General features: G+C 44.3%; 1 protein-coding gene across 1 annotated transcript in view; it reads right to left on the bottom strand.

The window, feature by feature from the left end:
• The window catches only part of PTPRM (protein tyrosine phosphatase receptor type M), an 855,321-nt gene that overhangs the window by 46,764 nt on the left and 788,348 nt on the right, over positions 1-20,209 (bottom strand). The window contains 1 exon segment of the mRNA XM_040434446.1: positions 17,320-17,417. Coding sequence (XP_040290380.1) covers positions 17,320-17,417 — 98 coding nt within the window.

Raw genomic sequence — 20,209 nt, 5'->3', positions numbered from 1 at the left:
TCATGTTATAGCAGAGAATCAGGCTTCACGTCACCCACCACTGGAACAGGCCACTGTCACATATTTAGGCCCAGGCAGAGGAGAGAGGTCCCGTAACAGAGAATCTGGCTTCATTTCAGCAGAGAATCAGTCTTCATGTTATAGCAGAGAATCAGGCTTCACGTCACCCACCACTGGAACAGGCCACTGTCACATATTTAGGCCCCGGCACCCAGACAGAGGAGAGGTTCATTCAACTTTGGGTTGCCCCGCAATATAATGGTAAAATGAAAATAAAAATAGGATTGAATGAGGAAGTGCCCTGGAGTACAATAATATATGGTTAAGGGGAGGTAGTTAATGTCTAATCTGCACAAGGGATGGACAGGTCCTGTGGGATCCATGCCTGGTTCATTTTTATGAACGTCAGCTTGTCCACATTGGCTGTAGACAGGCGGCTGCGTTTGTCTGTAATGACGCCCCCTGCCGTGCTGAATACACGTTCAGACAAAACGCTGGCCGCCGGGCAGGCCAGCACCTCCAAGGCATAAAAGGCTAGCTCTGGCCACGTGGACAATTTGGAGACCCAGAAGTTGAATGGGGCCGAACCATCAGTCAGTACGTGGAGTGGTGTGCACAGGTACTGTTCCACCATGTTAGTGAAATGTTGCCTCCTGCTAACACGTTCCGTATCAGGTGGTGGTGCAGTTAGCTGTGGTGTGGTGACAAAACTTTTCCACATCTCTGCCATGCTAACCCTGCCCTCAGAGGAGCTGGCCGTGACACAGCTGTGTTGGCGACCTCTTGCTCCTCCTCTGCCTTCGCCTTGGGCTTCCACTGGTTCCCCTGTGATATTTGGGAATGCTCTCAGTAGCGCGTCTACCAACATGCGCTTGTAATCGCGCATCTTCCTATCACGCTCCAGTGTAGGAAGTAAGGTGGGCACATTGTCTTTGTACCGGGGATCCAGCAGGGTGGCAACCCAGTAGTCCGCACAAGTTAAAATGTGGGCAACTCTGCTGTCGTTGCGCAGGCACTGCAGCATGTAGTCGCTCATGTGTGCCAGGCTGCCCAGAGGTAAGGACAAGCTGTCCTCTGTGGGAGGCGTATCGTCATCGTCCTGTGTTTCCCCCCAGCCACGCACCAGTGATGGGCCCGAGCTGCTTTGGGTGCCATCCCGCTGTGAACATGCTTCATCCTCATCCTCCTCCACCTCCTCTTCCATCATCGCCCTAAGTGTTTTCTCAAGGAGGCATAGAAGTGGTATTGTAACGCTGATAACGGCGTCATCGCCACTGGCCATGTTGGTGGAGTACTCGAAACAGCGCAACAGGGCATACAGGTCTCGCATGGAGGCACAGTCATTGGTGGTGAAGTGGGGCTGATCCGCAGTGCGACTGACCCGTGCGTGCTGCAGCTGAAACTCCACTATGGCCTGCTGCTGCTCGCACAGTCTGTCCAGCATGAGCAAGGTGGAGTTCCACCTGGTGGGCACGTCGCATATGAGGCGGTGAGCGGGAAGGCCGAAGTTACGCTGTAGCACAGACAGGCGAGCAGCGGCAGGGTGTGAACGCCGGAAGCGCGAACAGACGGCCCGCACTTTATGCAGCAGCTCTGACATGTCGGGGTAGTTGTGAATGAACTTCTGCACCACCAAATTCAGCACATGCGCCAGGCAAGGGATGTGCGTCAAACCGGCTAGTCCCAGAGCTGCAACGAGATTTCGCCCATTATCGCACACCACCAGGCCGGGCTTGAGGCTCACCGGCAGCAACCACTCGTCGGTCTGTTGTTCTATACCCCGCCACAACTCCTGTGCGGTGTGGGGCCTGTCCCCCAAACATATGAGTTTCAGAACGGCCTGCTGACGTTTACCCCGGGCTGTGCTGAAGTTGGTGGTGAAGGTGTGTGGCTGACTGGATGAGCAGGTGGAAGAAGAGGAGGAGGAAGCTGAGTAGGAGGAGACAGGAGGCAAAGAATGTTGCCCTGCGATCCTTGGCGGCGGAAGGACGTGCGCCAAACAGCTCTCCGCCTGGGGCCCAGCCGCCACTACATTTACCCAGTGTGCAGTTAGGGAGATATAGCGTCCCTGGCCGTGCTTACTGGTCCACGTATCTGTGGTTAGGTGGACCTTGCCACAGATGGCGTTGCGCAGTGCACACTTGATTTTATCGGATACTTGGTTGTGCAGGGAAGGCACGGCTCTCTTGGAGAAGAAGTGCCGGCTGGGAACAACATACTGTGGGACAGCAAGCGACATGAGCTGTTTGAAGCTGTCTGTGTCCACCAGCCTAAATGACAGCATTTCATAGGCCAGTAGTTTAGAAATGCTGGCATTCAGGGCCAGGGATCGAGGGTGGCTAGGTGTGAATTTACGCTTTCTCTCAAATGTTTGTGAGATGGAGAGCTGAACGCTGCCGTGTGACATGGTTGAGATGCTTGGTGACGCAGGTGGTGGTGTTGGTGGTACATCCCATGTTTGCTGGGCGGCAAGTGCCAACGTCCCTCCAGAGGCGGAGGAAGAGGCCGAGGCGGCGGCAGCAGCAGAAGAGGCCGAGACGGCAGCAGCAGAAGAAGTAGCAGGGGGAGCCTGAGTGACTTCCTTGTTTTTAAGGTGTTTACTCCACTGCAGTTCATGCTTTGCATGCAGGTGCCTGGTCATGCAGGTTGTGCTAAGGTTCAGAACGTTAATGCCTCGCTTCAGGCTCTGATGGCACAGCGTGCAAACCACTCGGGTCTTGTCGTCAGCACATTGTTTGAAGAAGTGCCATGCCAGGGAACTCCTTGAAGCTGCCTTTGGGGTGCTCGGTCCCAGATGGCGGCGGTCAGTAGCAGGCGGAGTCTCTTGGCGGAGGGTGTTCTGATTTTGCCCACTGCTCCCTCTTTTGCTACGCTGTTGGCTCGGTCTCACCACTGCCTCTTCCTCTGAACTGTGAAAGTCAGTGGCACGACCTTCATTCCATGTGGGGTCTAGGACCTCATCGTCCCCTGCATCGTCTTTCACCCAGTCTTGATCCCTGACCTCCTGTTCAGTCTGCACACTGCAGAAAGACGCAGCAGTTGGCACCTGTGTTTCGTCATCATCAGAGACGTGCTGAGGTGGTATTCCCATGTCCTCATCATCAGGAAACATAAGTGGTTGTGCGTTAGTGCATTCTATCTCTTCCACCCCTGGGGAAGGGCTAGGTGGATGCCCTTGGGAAACCCTGCCAGCAGAGTCTTCAAACAGCATAAGAGACTGCTGCATAACTTGAGGCTCAGACAGTTTCCCTGATATGCATGGGGGTGATGTGACAGACTGATGGGCGTGGTTTTCATGCGCCATCTGTGCGCTTTCTGCAGAAGACTGGGTGGGAGATAATGTGAACGTGCTGGATGCACTGTCGGCCACCCAATTGACTAATGCCTGTACCTGCTCAGGCCTTACCATCCTTAGAACGGCATTGGGCCCCACCAAATATGGCTGTAAATTCTGGCGGCTACTGGGACCTGAGGTAGTTGGTACACTAGGACGTGTGGCTGTGGCAGAACGGCCACGTCCTCTCCCAGCACCAGAGGGTCCACTAACACCACCACGACCATGACGCGTCCGCGTCCCTTACTAGATGTTTTCCTCATTGTTACCGTTCACCACAATAAGAAAAATATTATTCGGGCCAATGTATTGAATTCAAATTCAGGCCTTTTTTTACAGACACCTAACACTATCTGGCTATCTATTTAGGTACCGTATTACACTAATACAGGCACACCAGTAATGACAGATTTAGCTGAATATAAATGTGAGGCCTATTTTTTAGGCGCTGGGTGACAGGTATACGTTTAATCACAGAATTAGACTTGGATCTGCACTGTAGCGTGTGTGTTAAGTTTTTGAGAATGACCCTATCAGCACCTTGAATCTAATATACCCTTTTAGGGATAGATTTAAAGTAGGCCTGATACAGCAGAAACCACTAATTTTGAGAATTGCAAATTTGGGAATTGTTTTTCAACCCAGAACAAAAACTGTGCTTTGACGGTCACAAACAATAACTTGACCAGCTAAAACAGTACAGATTTGGTTGAATATAAATGTGATGCCTATTTTTTAGGCGCTGGGTGACAGGTATACGTTTAATCACAGAATTAGACCTGGATCTGCACTGTAGCGTGTGTGTTAAGTTTTTGAGAATGACCCTATCAGCACCTTGAATCTAATATACCCTTTTAGGGATAGATTTAAAGTAGGCCTGATACAGCAGAAACCACTAATTTTGAGAATTGCAAATTTGGGAATTGTTTTTCAACCCAGAACAAAAACTGTGCTTTGACGGTCACAAAAAATAACTTGACCAGCTAAAACAGTACAGATTTGGATGAATATAAATGTGAGGCCTATTTTTTAGGCGCTGGGTGACAGGCTCAACTTGCCCCTGATGTAGTATATGTCCAAAAAATAACCACACTATTGATGGTTAAATGCACTTGATGAAAGCTTGACCCTGATGTAGGATATAGCAAAAAATAACCACACTATTGATGGTTAAATGCACTTGGGTGACACAAGCTCAGCTTGCCCCTGATGTAGTATATGGCCAAAAAAAAACCACACTATTGATGGTTAAATGCACTTGATGAAAGCTTGACCCTGATGTAGGATATAGCAAAAAATAACCACACTATTGATGTACTTGGTGGTAGCTTGTGCTGGCGCACCACAAGCCACGAAATGGCCGCCGATCACCCCAGAAAAAAGTGATATAAAAACGCTCTGGGCAGCCTAAAAACACTGAGCAATTGAATATCAGCAGTTCAATGATCCACAGCTGCAGATCGATCACTGAATGAAGTCTTTTGGAGGAGTTAATCTGCCTAATCTCGCCCTAACGTCGCAGCTGCAACCTCTCCCTACGCTTGTATCAGCAGAGTGACGTGCAGCGCTACGTGACCCAAGCTTATATAGAGGCTAAGTCACATGCTGCACTGGCCAATCCCAGCCATGCCAATAGTAGGCATGGCTGTGATGGCCTCTTGGGGCAAGTAGTATGATGCTTGTTGATTGGCTGCTTTGCAGCCTTTCAAAAAGCGCCAAGAAAGCGCCGAACACCGAACCCGGACTTTTACGAAAATGTTCGGGTTCGGGTCCGTGTCACGGACACCCCAAAATTCGGTACGAACCCGAACTATACAGTTCGGGTTCGCTCATCCCTATCAGGGGGCACTTTACTGGGCATATTACTATCAGGGGGCACTTTACTGGGCATATTACTATCACAGGGAACTTTACTGGGCATAATACTTTCAGGGGGAACTTTACTGGACATATTACTATCAGACGGCACTTTAATGGGCATATTACTATCAGGGGGCACTTTACTGGGCATATTACTATCAGGGGGCACTTTACTGGGCACATTACTGTCAGGGGGCACTTTACTGGGCATATTACTATCAGACGGCACTTTACTGGGCATATTACTATCACAGGGAACTTTACTGGGCATAATACTCTCAGGGGGAACTTTACTGGACATATTACTATCAGACGGCACTTTACTGGGCATATTACTGTCAGGGCGCAGTTTACAGGGCATATTACTGTCAGGGGGCACTTTACTGGGCAAATTACTGCCAGGGGACACTTTATGGGCATATTACTATCAGGGGGTACTTTACTGGGCATATTACTGTCAGGGCGCACTTTACTGGGCATATTACTGTCAGGGTGCACTTTACTGGGCATATTACTGTCAGGGGGCACTTTACTGGGCATGTTACTATCAGGGGACACATAACTAGGCATAACTACTGTGAAGGGGCACATATTTAGACATAACTACTATGAGGAGGCACATATCTGGGCATAGGTACTGTTAGGGGGCACCTATCTGGCCATAACTACTGTGAGGGGGCACATATCTGGCCATAACTACTGATAGAAGGCACCTATCTGGCCATAACTACTGTGAGGGGGAACATATCTGAGCATTGCGACTGTGAGGGGGCACATATCTGGGCATCCATACTGTGAGGGGGCACCTATCTGGCTATAACTACTTAGAGGGGGCACATATCTGAGCATCGCTACTGTGAGGGTGCACATATCTGAGCATCACTACTGTGAGGGGGCACATATCTGGCCATAACTACTGTGAGGGGGGCACATATCTGGGCATCGCTACTGTGAGGGGGCACATATCTGGGCATCGCTACTGTGAGGGGGCACATATCTGTGCATCGCTACTGTGAGGGGCACATATCTGGGAATTGCTACTGTGAGGGGCACATATCTGGCCATAACTACTGTGAGGGCACATATCTGGGCATTGCTACTGTGAGGGGGCACATATCTGGCATAACTACTGTAAAGGGGGCACAATGCTGGCATAACTACTGTGTGGTGGCATAAAGGGGGAATAATTACTATGTGGGGGCATTAAGGGGACTGGATGGGATTAGGTGTTTAGTTATGTTTTGGGCAGAGTTAGAGTGTCGTGGCCTAGTGCGGAACAAAGTTGCTGCGTCGCACATAGTTCCCCTCTTCCTTCTTTTGAAAAGTAGGGAGGTATGCCGTAAACCAGGGGTGCACAACCTGTGGCTTGCAGGTTATATAAATGTCTTGGCTCTTTTTATGCATCACATTCATATGGGTGGCGTCACTCAGTGATTGACAGCTAGCTGCATGACTAAGCAAACAGGGGATGCTGTCGATCACTGAGGAGGACCACCCACATGACTTTGATGCTCAAAAAGTGCAGAGGCTTAAATGAACAATTTACATGTTTTAATGAATCTTTTCTCGCAAGACTATATACTTATCTGCTCAGCTCCTCCTGCTCCATAACATTCAGTACTGTCTGCAGATTGCACTGCATTTCATGCTGACAGGTTCCTATAGGCCTCATGCACACAGCTGTAAGTGTTTTGCGGTCAGGGCTGCAGAATGGACTTATGGATGTGGACTGCACATGGGTGTGCTGTCCGCATCTTTTGCGGTCCGCATCTGATCCACCAAAAACGTGGATTGGATGTGGACCAAAACTACGGCCTGTGTGCATGAAACCTTAATAATAGGCTAATCCTTTCTCTGAAAGCGCATGCTGTAAAGGTATTTGGCTAATATAGGTCCTCTGACTATCTCTCAGGTTGGACGGCCTCCGTGTGCACACATTTTCTACTTATTTCTATTTTCCACTCTTAAGCTCTTCCCAATCTCTGTAAATCTCATGCTCAATAAACTCTTTGTTTAAAAACTTTGCCATTTGTGAGAGAAGAGACCTTTATTTACAGAAGTACCAGAAGGGTTTCTCTATCACCATCTAGCCATCCTGCAGAAGGGATCTCTCACAGCTGATGCTCCTTATTGTGACAGTGAGACTCATCGTACAATGAGTTCAGTATGGCTGTCAATGTTAGGGTGACTGAGGCTGGTACTGTTATAGTCACTGTCGCTAGCAATGTAAGAGGGACTCTGCGGCTGACATTTTAGGGGGTACTATGGCCTTCTGGTCATTGTTCCCTCTAAGACAGGGGCCACCAACCTTCGGCACTCCAGCTGTTGCAAAACTACAGTTCCATGCAGACTCAATTCACTTCTGTGAGAGCTCTAGGAAGAGCAGAGCAAGTGGGCATACTGGGAGTTGTAGTTTCACAACAGCTGGAGTGCCGGAGGTTGCCTACCCCTGCTCTAAGATGTGCATCTTGGAAAGGAGTGAGTTTAAACAACCTTCTCATTAGGTTAAAGAGGAGCTCCAATAATTATTATTTTTTTTGTCCATTTGTAATGCAATTTTTAATTCTATCATTTCTGGAGCGCACAACTCAAAGGGAACGGCTCTTTTGGAGGACATGGTTGAGGGAGAACTATGGTTGCATCTGCTTATGATCAGCAAGGGAGGGACGAGAAAAGTGGAATGCATACAAAAACATACCAGTAGGGCTCCATTACACTACTTTAACTGGAGTCCACTTTCATTTGTATGCGTTTTACGCAAAGGCTAAAAACTAATTTTATTTATAAAAATAAATGTTGGCTACCACTGAAAGAGTTAAAGGGTAAAAGACTCCTCCAGAAACACCAACATTTCTACTCACTGTTAATGCTATGAGAACCAGCCTGCCTAGCTTAAAGGAAATAGAGGCAGTCAAAAAGACAAGCAATTACAAACAGCTCGGTGCGCTCCAGAAAAATTCTAACCAATTATACTGCACAGGGTCTGTTGTTTCTGATATAATTTTTGAAAGCCAAAAAAAAACAAACAGTCTTAAAATAGCTGTTCTTTAGGTGTTCAAGCCTAGCAATACTTCATACATAGAATAAAGTAGGTTATGGATGAAAGTGTCCTGTCAACAAATCTAGGGTAAAGCTGCGAAAACAAGAGGCCCACTTTATCAAAGCAAAATAAAATGCCTTAGATGTCCATCCCGACGCTGCAAAAGACAGCTCTGTAATGGGAGCTATTTCCTCTCTTGAACACTCTTGAAAAAATGTAAGTATTTTACCAGGCATCATCTCTGTGTCCAGAACTCCCAGAATTACATAGAAAAACATTTGGTTTTTCCAATGCTTTTGGTCCTGCTCCAGTGACCACAGCACATCAACTTGCTGCTCAGTTATTACATGGTGAGACTGAATAACCTTAGATCTTCGAATGATCTACTTCACTTATGATGACAGATTTGTTCAAAGAAAATAAAACTTTGTGTTCCTTGTTTTCTGCTCTGTTTCCTGTCATCATGTTCTCCTCGAACTTTTAACACAGTAGCAAAATGCTAATATTTGTGAAGTAGACATCAGGATGTGTTCTCAGCGCAGAGTGAACGCGATAAACAGTTTATAAATTCTGTGCATATGTTGTTGCTGGCCTGAATTCTGTTATGATAATTCAGGACATGGTAGATTCCTAATCACGTTGCTTAATGATTTCATAAGCTTAATGAGAAAAGATAATATAGCTCCTAAAACAAATTTTAATCTGATCAAGCTGAAAATAATAGATGTAATTGAGGAACGTAAAACTTTACATTCATTATATGGACACTGGCGTGTAACTTTTAGTTCCAGCTGTACTCCCCAAATCACCTTCATCACCATGTTCTTTTTTTTGGATTTTAAATGAAATACACATGAAAGTTGACTTTTGTTTTGATCTATGTAACTTGGGATCCAGTGCTACCTTCCGAAAACCTTTTTTTTTAATGCAGCTTATTATACCCTCTTAATGGCTGGTTAAAGGGGTTATCCAAAAAAAGATATTTATGACTTATCCTCAGGATAGGTCATCAGTCCCAGATCTGCAGGGGTGTGACACCCGGGACCCCTGCCGATCAGCTGTTAGAAGAGGCCTTGAGCGCCACAGCCTCTTCCTAGGCCACGGACATCACTGTATATCGGCCACATGACCTAGTTGCAACTCAGACCCATTCAAGTCAATGGTTCTGAGCTCTCAAGCACTGCCACTATACAATGTACGGCGCTGTCCTTAGAAAGCTGCCGGGAGCCTGCACTGCTCACCAGAGCTCTGGTGAGTGCAGTGGCTTCCTGAAAGAGCTGATCGGCGGGAGTGCCGGGACTTGGACCCCGGCTGATGTGATAATGATGACCTATCCTGAGGATAAGTCATCATTATCTTTTCCAGGATAACCCCTTTAAGTATTGTACACTAATAAATGCAATATGCTACAATGTGGAAGCATGGCAAATGAGCTAAATGGAAACCTGGTCCACAGATCTGACAATTATTGAGTTGGCCATACAGAGTAGACTATAGGTGGCCATAAACAGTCAATAGCTGTTGGCTGAACAATTGTTTGGCCGATGGCTATGACTCTCAGCTTCCTCCCGACTCTCCCATACACATATATGTTAGGTTCCTATGTGTTGTCAATAGGGAAAGGAGAGAGCCGCTGCCAGACACTTCTGGCAACAGATTATCTATCCAGTGGGAGAACATCGGGATCGGGTGAAAAAATTCAGTCCACTTCACCCTTCTCTTCCACATCATCTCTGTTACGGAAGGAACGAGAACTCTCCATACACAAGTTCTCCGCAGGTTTGGATGACAATACACTAATGTGTATGGGGACCTTAAACAGCATCTGTCAGCAAGCTCGTCCCTATTAAACCATGAATAATGCCTGGAAGGGTTGACCCTGCTGCATAGATTTATTTCTAAATTATGCTGATCTGTTGTTCCGCTACTGAGTACTTTCATTTTTTATTAATATATACATTAGGTCTTTGGTGCACTGACAGACGGTCATCAACATCTGCTGATAATATCTTCAGCTGAATATCTGTAGAAATGGAGTTCATGAGGAGACATGAAGTACAGAGAGGACGAACAGGAGAGACTGTGGTAATGTGGGGCTGTAGTAATGGAGACTGCAGACAAGTTCTGCTGCTCATTAGCTACACCCCCCACCCTCCTCTCAGCATTTCATGTCTCTTCATAAACTCCATTCATACAGAGATTCAGCTGAAGATCTTATCAATTGTATTCAGAATTATAATCCCTGACAAGTAGAGCAGAGAGGAGGATGAGACAGTTCTATAGCTTAGTGCTCTGAAGTAACTTGTCCTGCAGTGTGATTAGGACAGGTTTTGCGTGCACTAATAGGACAGCGGCCATTTTATTTCTCCTAATGATTTCTCCCTAGACAATATAAGACATTATAACTAATGAAAGGTATTTGGGAATTTATTTATAATAAAGTAATATTCAAGTATTTTCATTTTCTTAATTCCCGGAGAACCCCTTTAAACTAGACAATATGAATTGCAAATGTTGGGAAATTAATGACTCATAACACTTAGGCCCCTTTCACACGAGCGAGTATTCCGCGCGGATGCGATACGTGAGGTGAACGCATTGCACCCGCACTGAATACCGACCCATTCATTTCTATGGGGCTGTTCACATGAGCGGTGATTTTCACGCATCACTTGTGCATTGCATGAAAATCGCAGCATGCTCTATATTCTGCGTTTTTCACGCAACGCAGGCCCCATAGAAGTGAATGGGGTTGCGTGAAAATCGCAAGCATCCGCAAGCAAGTGCGGATGCGGTGCGATTTTCACGCATGGTTGCTAGGTGACAGTCTATTCACTGTATTATTTTCCCTTATAACATGGTTATAAGGGAAAATAATAGCATTCTGAATACAGAATGCTTAGTAGGTGATCAATTGAGGGTTAAAAAAAAAATAAAAAAATTAACTCACCTTCTCCTCTTGTTCGCGTAGTTCCCGGTCTCTTCTTTACTTCTTTAATGATGAACTACCGGCTAGGACCTGTGGTGACGTCAGATCACATGCTCCAATCACATGGTCCATCACCACGGTGATGGACCATGTGATCTGACCAGGGCCGTCTTTACCGCAGGGCAAAAGGGGCAGCTGCCCCGGGCCCAGTTGCTCCTGGGGGGCCCAAGCAGCATTTTACTTGGATTTTACTTGGGCCCCCTATATTTTGTTGCCGCCGCCCGCCGGCCATGTAACATCACAAAGTCACGGTCCGGACTATAGAAAGAGACTGACTGAGTGAGGAGGGGGGGGCCCGCGGCCGCTCTGCGCTCCGCTCTGCTGCCTGGCCTGCCTGTCTCTTTAACAGAGCAGACCAGTGGCTGCTGGAGCGTGACGCAGCTGAGCTGCCGCACAGGCAGAGAGAAGAAGGAGGCGGAGCGAGCCCCAGCCAGCAGCCACAACAGACACAGCCTGAGCCAGCCAAGCAACTAACAGAACTTACAGGTATTTGGTAGCCATGGGGGGGGGCTCATATAGGACAGGGGGACAGTGTGTGCTTTCCTGCTGCTACTTTCCTGTGTCCGTCCCTGTGTGTGTGTGTCCGTCCCTGTGTGTGTGTGTGTCTGTCCCTTTGTGTGTGTGTCTCTCCCTGTGTGTATCACCATGCCCACAGTGTTCCTATGTCTTGACGCAGCTGCTTCAGAACGTTCTGTGCGGGGCAAGAGGAAGAAGATGGAAGAGGAGGCAGCGCCAGCATGGAGTCCGTGCGATAGACACAGGGAGGCACACTAAGGACGAAGGTAACACTTCCACATGATCTACACTAGTGTTATCTGTGGTTTTACATAGGACTGCAGGTAACACTACCACAAGTTTAGCTCACACAGGGCGCCTGAACACCTAAGGCCGGCCCTGGCTGCGCACCCCAGCGCCAAGGGATGACGTCACTGATGTAATATGCCTCTTATATGTGGAGAGCGGTGATGTCACAGATGTAATATATCACCTATATATGGACAGCGGTGATGTCACTGATGTAATATAATACTTATAAGGGATATATTACATCAGTGACATCACCACTCTCCACACATAAGTAATATATTACATCAGTGACATCACTGCTGTCCACATATACCGGTAAGTAAAATATTACATCAGTGACATCACCGCTCATCACATATATGTGGAGAGTGGTGATGTCACTGATGTAATATATCGCCTATATGTGGACAGCGGTGATGTCACTGATGTAAAATATCACTTATATGTGGAGAGCGGTGATGTCACTGATGTAATATAACATTATATGTGGAGAGTGTTCATGTCACTGATGCAATACAGCGCTCCAGATGGCGACCAAAATGGTCGCCAATGCGCCTTAAAATTTGCAGATGGCGACAAGACTTGTCATAGGCTACAGGCCTGAGGTCTATTTGGTAGTGAAATCCCAGCGCAGGCAGGCGTGATGATGTCATCACGCCCGCCTGTGCCAGGACGCGGTGAGGTGTGCACGTCTGCGTTGCACCATCCCTCGCCGTACCAACAGCTAGTGAGCGCCAGTGAAAGGAAACAGGTGAGTATAAGATTTTCGCTTTTTTTTAAGGTGTGGGAAGGCGGGATCCAGGGGGCCCAAGTAAATTCTTGCCCAGGGTCCAATCAATATTAAAGACGGCCCTGGATCTGACGTCACCAAAGGTCCTTTAGCCCACAGCTCATCATTAAAGAAGAGACCGGGAACTACGCGAACAAGAGGAGAAGGTGAGTTAATTTTTTTATTTTTTTTTAACCCTCAATTGATCACCTACTAAGCATTCTGTATTCAGAATGCTATTATTTTCCCTTATAACCATCGGAAAAATCAGGGGTGTTCCCGCAACGCACCCGGACCTTTTCCCGCAACGCCCGTGTGAAAGAGGCCTAAGTGCTATATGGCACCATTTACAACTACTAACATGGCTGCGTTGGGACCATCTACAACCACTAACGTGCCTTTTTTACATCCTTACTTAGTAATGTGACCTGAGACGACAGCCTTTTTTTGCTATTCGACCTCCTCCTGTCAGAAGTCCAGTAACTCTCCTAAAATATGACCTAAAACGATAGCTGGCCACTTTTTTCATTCAGTCTGTTCAATTTTTACAGAAGATGCCTGAAGACATTGCACAGAGAGAACCAGAATAATACGTATCGGCTGAGAAAAAGAATACACTGCATTAATGACAAGGTAAAGATCGATACTGTTAGTCATTTCATTCATAAGACTTGGCTAATGTGTTTACGCCTCAGAGTATAAGCCTCTATGAATGAAATCATTTTATCACCTGTTACCAGCACTGTGCAAGACAAAACAAATAATATCTCTGAATGCATGAAAGGCTTCATTTAAGTTTTTAATAAACAGTTACAGTTTAATGAGATCTTTTCAAAACTGATGTTTAGAAATCATTAGCTTAAATTACCAGTGCAAAAGTCTCCTGTGGGAGCCACGCAGATTGCACTGCACGCTGTCTGGTGGGTGAATCAGCGGAAAAGTACAAAAGACATTTATGTCTCTACATACAAACAAAAAGAAACACTAATAAAACAAAGCTTACAAGATATAAGCATATTCAGTCACTCCTGGGGGCAGACGTTTAAAGGGACAAGTACACAGCTGTGCACAGTGTCAAACAGAATGACAAAGGTCCATTGGTGGCTTGGGCAGGCCCTGGCGGGTCAAGAAGGCATTTGTGAAAATAACAGCTGCTATCCTACTCTGCAAAGATAATATGGGTAACAGGCGGCCTTGGTAGTTTGCCCTTGCCAAGTTGTGAAACAATAAATGCTTGCGAACATCGACCCTTATTTTGCCAGGCCGTGTATTGCAGCAACAAAGATGATCTGTAAATGGGATTTCGCACGAGGCAGACAGGCGGTAAGAGAAAATGAAGCTCAGAAATCAATTTAAATCATTATGCAGATTTAAAGACTGATAGCTCTAGTAGGAGATGAAAAGCAGTTTCCAGCACAATTATCAGGAGACATATCTGTTTTCATTGCAATGCTATTACATTGTGCCGGAGTAAGGTACTTTAACTTCTTCAATAGCCCGAGGACACAAAGGTGTAATCAGAAAATTAGAGTGTTTTTCTTTGTGTACAGAAAACAGTTCCTGAGTGGCGCATAAAGATTCAGAACTCAACTAGTTTACATACTAAGTTTTTCTTCTTTCCACTGTTTAATAGGTGGGATAGGAAGATGCAAACACGTTAGGAGTATAATCCTAGTACTTGGACTATAGTGTAGGTGGACAATATACCCAGTACCTAGTCTCAAGCCAGTGTCAATCAGAGGATTAGGGAAAGTGAGCGACTACAGCTAAAGGTCCCTTTACACTGTCTAAGCATCGGCCAGATAATCTCTAATGAAACGCTTGCTCATCAGGTAATATGATTGCTTGTGCTGTTTCCAAAATAGTTGTTTTTTAGCTGCAGATCGTGCCGCCTGAGTCAAAACATGCTCTGCTGCTGAAAAACAATGGTTCTGTATGGGGACAAACAATAACATTGGTGATCCCTCCTCCTCATACTGTGGGGAACATCTCTGCATGTAAATGAAATGGTCTTCTTCACTAACGAGCAGGCGATTGCTGGGAAGGAACACTTTCTCCCATCAATCGTTTGCTAAATCTATCAGTGGCCTCAACTGTTTAAGGCTGCCATACACATTAACTTTTGTCTGGCCGATGGCTATGTCTCCCAATTCTCCCATATAAATGAACGTTCAGTTTGGCCGAATGTGTATTCAATGCGGAGAGGGGAGAAAGACATCTCTGGAGGCAGCTCATCTCCAAAGGAGAACAAAAGAGTCCGGCAACAATATTCACTTCTGATCCTTCTCTCCCCTTGACACCATGTCAGAGGAGAGTCAGGATCTCCCCACACACATTTGACTGTTGTTGAAACCATATTATTCACAGCTTGAACATAATCCTGCTCAGGGGAATCTATAGTAGAATGAGGTTGCATACAAACAAATTCACAGAAATGCCACCATTCTAAAATATAACCTTTATTATTTATATATAAAAGTAGATACACCCTTTTATAGATACAAAAAAGAATAATAAATGAAAAAGAAAATCAGAATCTAGGTCTGGTAATGAAACCCTACTGAGGTTGTTTTGTAAGGGTTAAAGTAGGTTAGTAGGGGCCTGTGGGGATAGATGTCCCTGACTCTGGCCCTAATGTGAAAATCCCTACCTAAATACGGAATAGCCGCCCCGATAAGGACGATCCCGTTTCTCGTGCCTCCTAGTGACCCTTAAAGGACCCTAACAGGGGAGGATGATCGAGGAATGATAACCCCGATTGACGACGGTATTGAACTTCTCTATTATCTCTATATTTTTGTTATTAGTTTTTCACTGGATATTCACTTTCACTATTTTGGGTACTTATATTGTTCTATTTTGTTATTTTTTGTATTTCAGCATAGGTCGTCAATCGGGGTTATCATTCCTCGATCATCCTCCCCTGTTAGGGTCCTTTAAGGGTCACTAGGAGGCACGAGAAACGGGATCGCCCTTATCGGGGCGGCTATTCCGTATTTAGGTAGGGATTTTCACATTAGGGCCAGAGTCAGGGACATCTATCCCCACAGGCCCCTACTAACCTACTTTAACCCTTACAAAACAACCTCAGTAGGGTTTCATTACCAGACCTAGATTCTGATTTTCTTTTTCATTTATTATTCTTTTTTGTATCTATAAAAGGGTGTATTTACTTTTATATATAAATAATAAAGGTTATATTTTAGAATGGTGTTGTTGAAACCACCATTCTCTGTGGGTTCAGCTGACAATATACTAATGTGTATGCGGGCCTTTAGAGCCCTCTTGGTTCTGATGGACGTAGAAGATGGTGGTGATCTTCAATAGCTGCTAAAATACATTAGCTGATTTAGCCCCAGTGTAGTCAAGAGAATATAACTGAGCTATCTTGAAGGATTTCCAAATCAGGCATTCCTGTGTACAGTGCTAAAGAATATTTTAGCTCTACAGAAAAAATGAGGAAAACAAAATCATCCAGTATCCATTAGGTACTTCCTCTTAAAACAAGGTGAGTTCTCCTGTGCTTTACCCCTTCAGGACCGGGCGATTTCCTGTTCCTGTTTTTTACTCCCTGCCTTCCCATAGCTATAACTTTTTTATTTTTCCGTTCACATAGTCATGTGAGGGCTTGTTTTTTTGCAGGACAAGTATACAATATAGTGGGAAGCAGGGAAAACGATTCCAAATGGGGAAAAAACACAATTCTGCCACAGTTTTATGGGTTTGATTGTACGGCATTCCCTGTGCGGTAAAAGTGACCTGTTCTCTTCATTCTCCGGGTCAGTACGATTACAACAATACTACATTTATATCGTTTCTTGTATCTTAATATAAAAAATTAAAAAAACTTTGGAATTTTATTTTTTTGCTTTTTATCGTCATATTCTGACCCCCATAACTTTTTAATATTTATGTCTATGGAGCTGTGGGCAGGCTCATTTTTGTGGGGCAATGTGTACTTTTCAGTAATACCATTTTGGGGTGTGTATGACTTTTTGATCACTCTGTTCAATTTTTCAATGTGTTATCTGTGGGGAGACCCCACTGGTCACAGACTGATGGCATATCAAAGGGATGTTGTTGGAGCAGTTGTAAACTATATTAATTAGGATAATTTTCCCTAATCAATATTATTTCAGTTGTTTAAAATATTGTATGTGAACATTGGCAATTATGGACAGTCATTTATGATGACTAATTTAAGGCTAGTGGTGCACCAAGTAAAAGCCAAGAAAAACTATGCCCCAAACTGTTAAAATTGATGTAAAAGTTTTCCATTAGACTGATACAACAGTTTTGCTTACAAACAATTATCAATAACTGTTAATTATTACTATTTATGGGAATCATTATTAATAACAATCATTAGGTGTACAGGACCATAACACATTCACCACTGTGCTCTTGTATACAAAAATAATTAGAATTATGTTTCTAGCTTATATTAAAGAAAAAGCACTCCGTTTTATCACCAATGAAAAATAAACATTAAAATTAAATTGAAAAAAAAAAAATCTTACCCTGCCAACTTCTACTAGATTGGTCACCATGACTATGCTGGCAGTATTCTCATGCCACACCATCCTCCAGAAATCATATACTGTTTCTTGCATTGGGCCTGTGCATGTTCATAAAAAAAGAACAAAAGTTAAGAAAGATAAAAATGTGAAAGAAGCAAAGTTTCTTAATACATGATAACATATCATTTATATGGTAGACAGATGCTAAAATGGTGCAGCTTGAAAGAGAATATATTCATGAACTGCCTTCACGGTGTTACCAACCGTAGACTGTTATTCCTAGCTATCATACTGCTGAAAGACTTCTCTTTGTATTCCTGCTAGACGCACTATTAATAAAGACAAGATAAAGGCCTACCACAATGAAGATTGTACTTCTGCTTCATTTACCCATTTGGAAGATCTTATCTACATTGTCGCTCAGACTGCTGTAAATAATTCATTTTACTCCAGTTTTGTAACTGCAGCACGAGTGTGACATAAACCAGGAGGTCTGAATAGAATATGATGGGCAGGAAGAGACACACTTCTCCTTTCTACTGTTTAGCAGCTTGTATTGGCATTGTCTTAAAATAGATGACAAACTCCAATTGTCTAGTCATATACAGCAGGGCGTAGCTATAGTGAAAGCGGCTGCTTTGAGGCCGGAACTGAAGATTTTGCTGTGGGGCCCAGTCATTTCTAGGTACGCCACTGATATACAGGTAGGTGTAACCTCACATAGAACTGTAGGAGAAAGTCAAATTAGGAGAAGGTGAAAGTCACATTTTTTAATATTATAGTAAGCACACAATGTTATTGTAGTAAAAACCTTTCAATTTATTTTTTCATGGTCTCTGTGTTGAGTTCTTGGATTATTGTATATCACAAACGAATAATTATTATGGTTCACAAACCAGCATTTTGTAATACTTGTGCCTATTAGACATTATATTGGACAACTTAACAAAAAGATAGGTTTTTCATCACTTCATGGTTTTCACATCAACACTTGTCATGGAAAGGCCCCTTTATACTGTTAGACTCCATATATGGATGTGTCCATATATGGAGTCAGAGTTATGAACGTGAAAGGGGTATTCCCAAGCATGGACACTATGCTTGGGGAACACCCTGTGTATACAAGTCTAATTTAGCCTCTATTTTTGAAATGTTTCTGTGAGGATTCGAACTCACAACCATCTACATTAAAGACAAGAACCTTAACCACTGGACTATAGAGCTCAGTGCTAAGTCATTACTGAAAAACCTCATAGATGTTTCTATGAGGATTTTAAAACAAGAGAAACTCCTATGAGGTTTTTCAGCAATGACTTAGCATTAAGCTCTATAGCCCAATGGTTAAGGTTCTCACTTTTAATGTAGATGGTTGTGAGTTCAAATCCCCACAGAAACATTTTAAAAATAGAGTCTAAATAAAACTTAAATACACAGGACTCACCTCATAAAAAATTTTTTTTTTCTTTTCATCGCGATATTCTGACCCTCATAACTTTTTATAGTTATGTCTACGGAGATGTATGGGGGTTAATTTTTTGTGGGACGATCTGTCATTTTTGACAATACCATTTTGGGTGTGTGTGTGACTTGATCACTTTTTATTCAATTTTCTTGGGCGATAAAGTGATGAAAAAAAAACGAATCGGCCTTTTTTAAAATATTTTTCTGTTACGCCATTCACCATATTGGCTAACTTTTTAAAAAATGTTAATAGTATAGGCGTTTTCTTTTTATTTTGGGGAATGGGGATGATTAAAATTTTCTATATTTTTTTTATATTTTCAAAACTTTTTTTACATTTTGTTTTATTTTTGGTTAGGTCCTTCAAGTGGACCACAACTTACAATCATCAGATGTAAATTGCTCCATTAATCTGTATAGAAATCACCATATCACAGTTCAGTGCTGCCACCTAGTGGCCTAAACTGTGATATATCACAATGAGCCTGGAAGTCTAGTACAGGCTGTGGCTTATTTATAGAGCATGGTGCTTTTCCCGATCTCCACTGGGGGAAAAAGCGCCTGAAGAGGAATCCCACACTTCCAGTTTTTAATACTCTCAGATGCCGTGAGTGAGGGGAACTCATTGCTGTGAGGGGAGGGACATGTGGCATATTCTGGTGCCATAAGGGTGAAGAACTGTTGTATTTTGGGGGGCATAATAGGGGTTGGATAACTCTATTAACCATTAAGATACCGGAGGTTTTTTAATTTTTCTTCCCTATCTTCCTTGAGCCATAACTTTTAAATTTTTTCATTCACATATCCATATGAGGGCTTATTTTTTGCGGTACAAGTTGTACATTAATATGACATACAATGTAGTGGGAAGCAGGCAAAAAAATCCAAATGGGGTGGAATTGAAAAAAAAAATCAATTCCTCCACGGTTTTACGGATTTTGTTCCTACGGTGTACCTTTTGTGGCAACACTGACCTGTGCCCTTCATTCTCTGGGTCAGTAGGAATACAACGGAGGTGTGGCAGGGTAGGAGCCAGGGCAAAAGGTGGGATGGGCCAGGGTGGGTAGTGGGGGGAGTTAGTGGGGCCCAATTCAGATTCTTGCTATGGGGCCCAATGATTTCTATGTACGCCCCTGATACAGCGGACACCCGTTGGCAATTACTGGGATTGGAGATAACTCTGATCCTGAGCATTTGGTAGCCTGGGGCCATGTGAAGGCTCTGAAATCTGCCATACTAAAATACCTGCTAAGCCCTACATGAGGCAGGGCTTAAAGGGGTTGTAATTTATTTTTTATTCCTCCCTCTCAGTGGTGAATTCAGACAGACTGCAGTAGTATACTACTGAAATCTATGGTGTAGAAGATTTAAAGGGAGTCTGTCACCACATTTGAGCATATTAGACTGATCAAATAGCGTTATAAGTGCC

This window comes from Bufo bufo, chromosome 5 (assembly GCF_905171765.1).
Source record: "Bufo bufo chromosome 5, aBufBuf1.1, whole genome shotgun sequence".
Classification (NCBI taxonomy): domain Eukaryota; kingdom Metazoa; phylum Chordata; class Amphibia; order Anura; family Bufonidae; genus Bufo; species Bufo bufo.
This window is presented reverse-complemented; position numbering and strand designations above follow the sequence as displayed.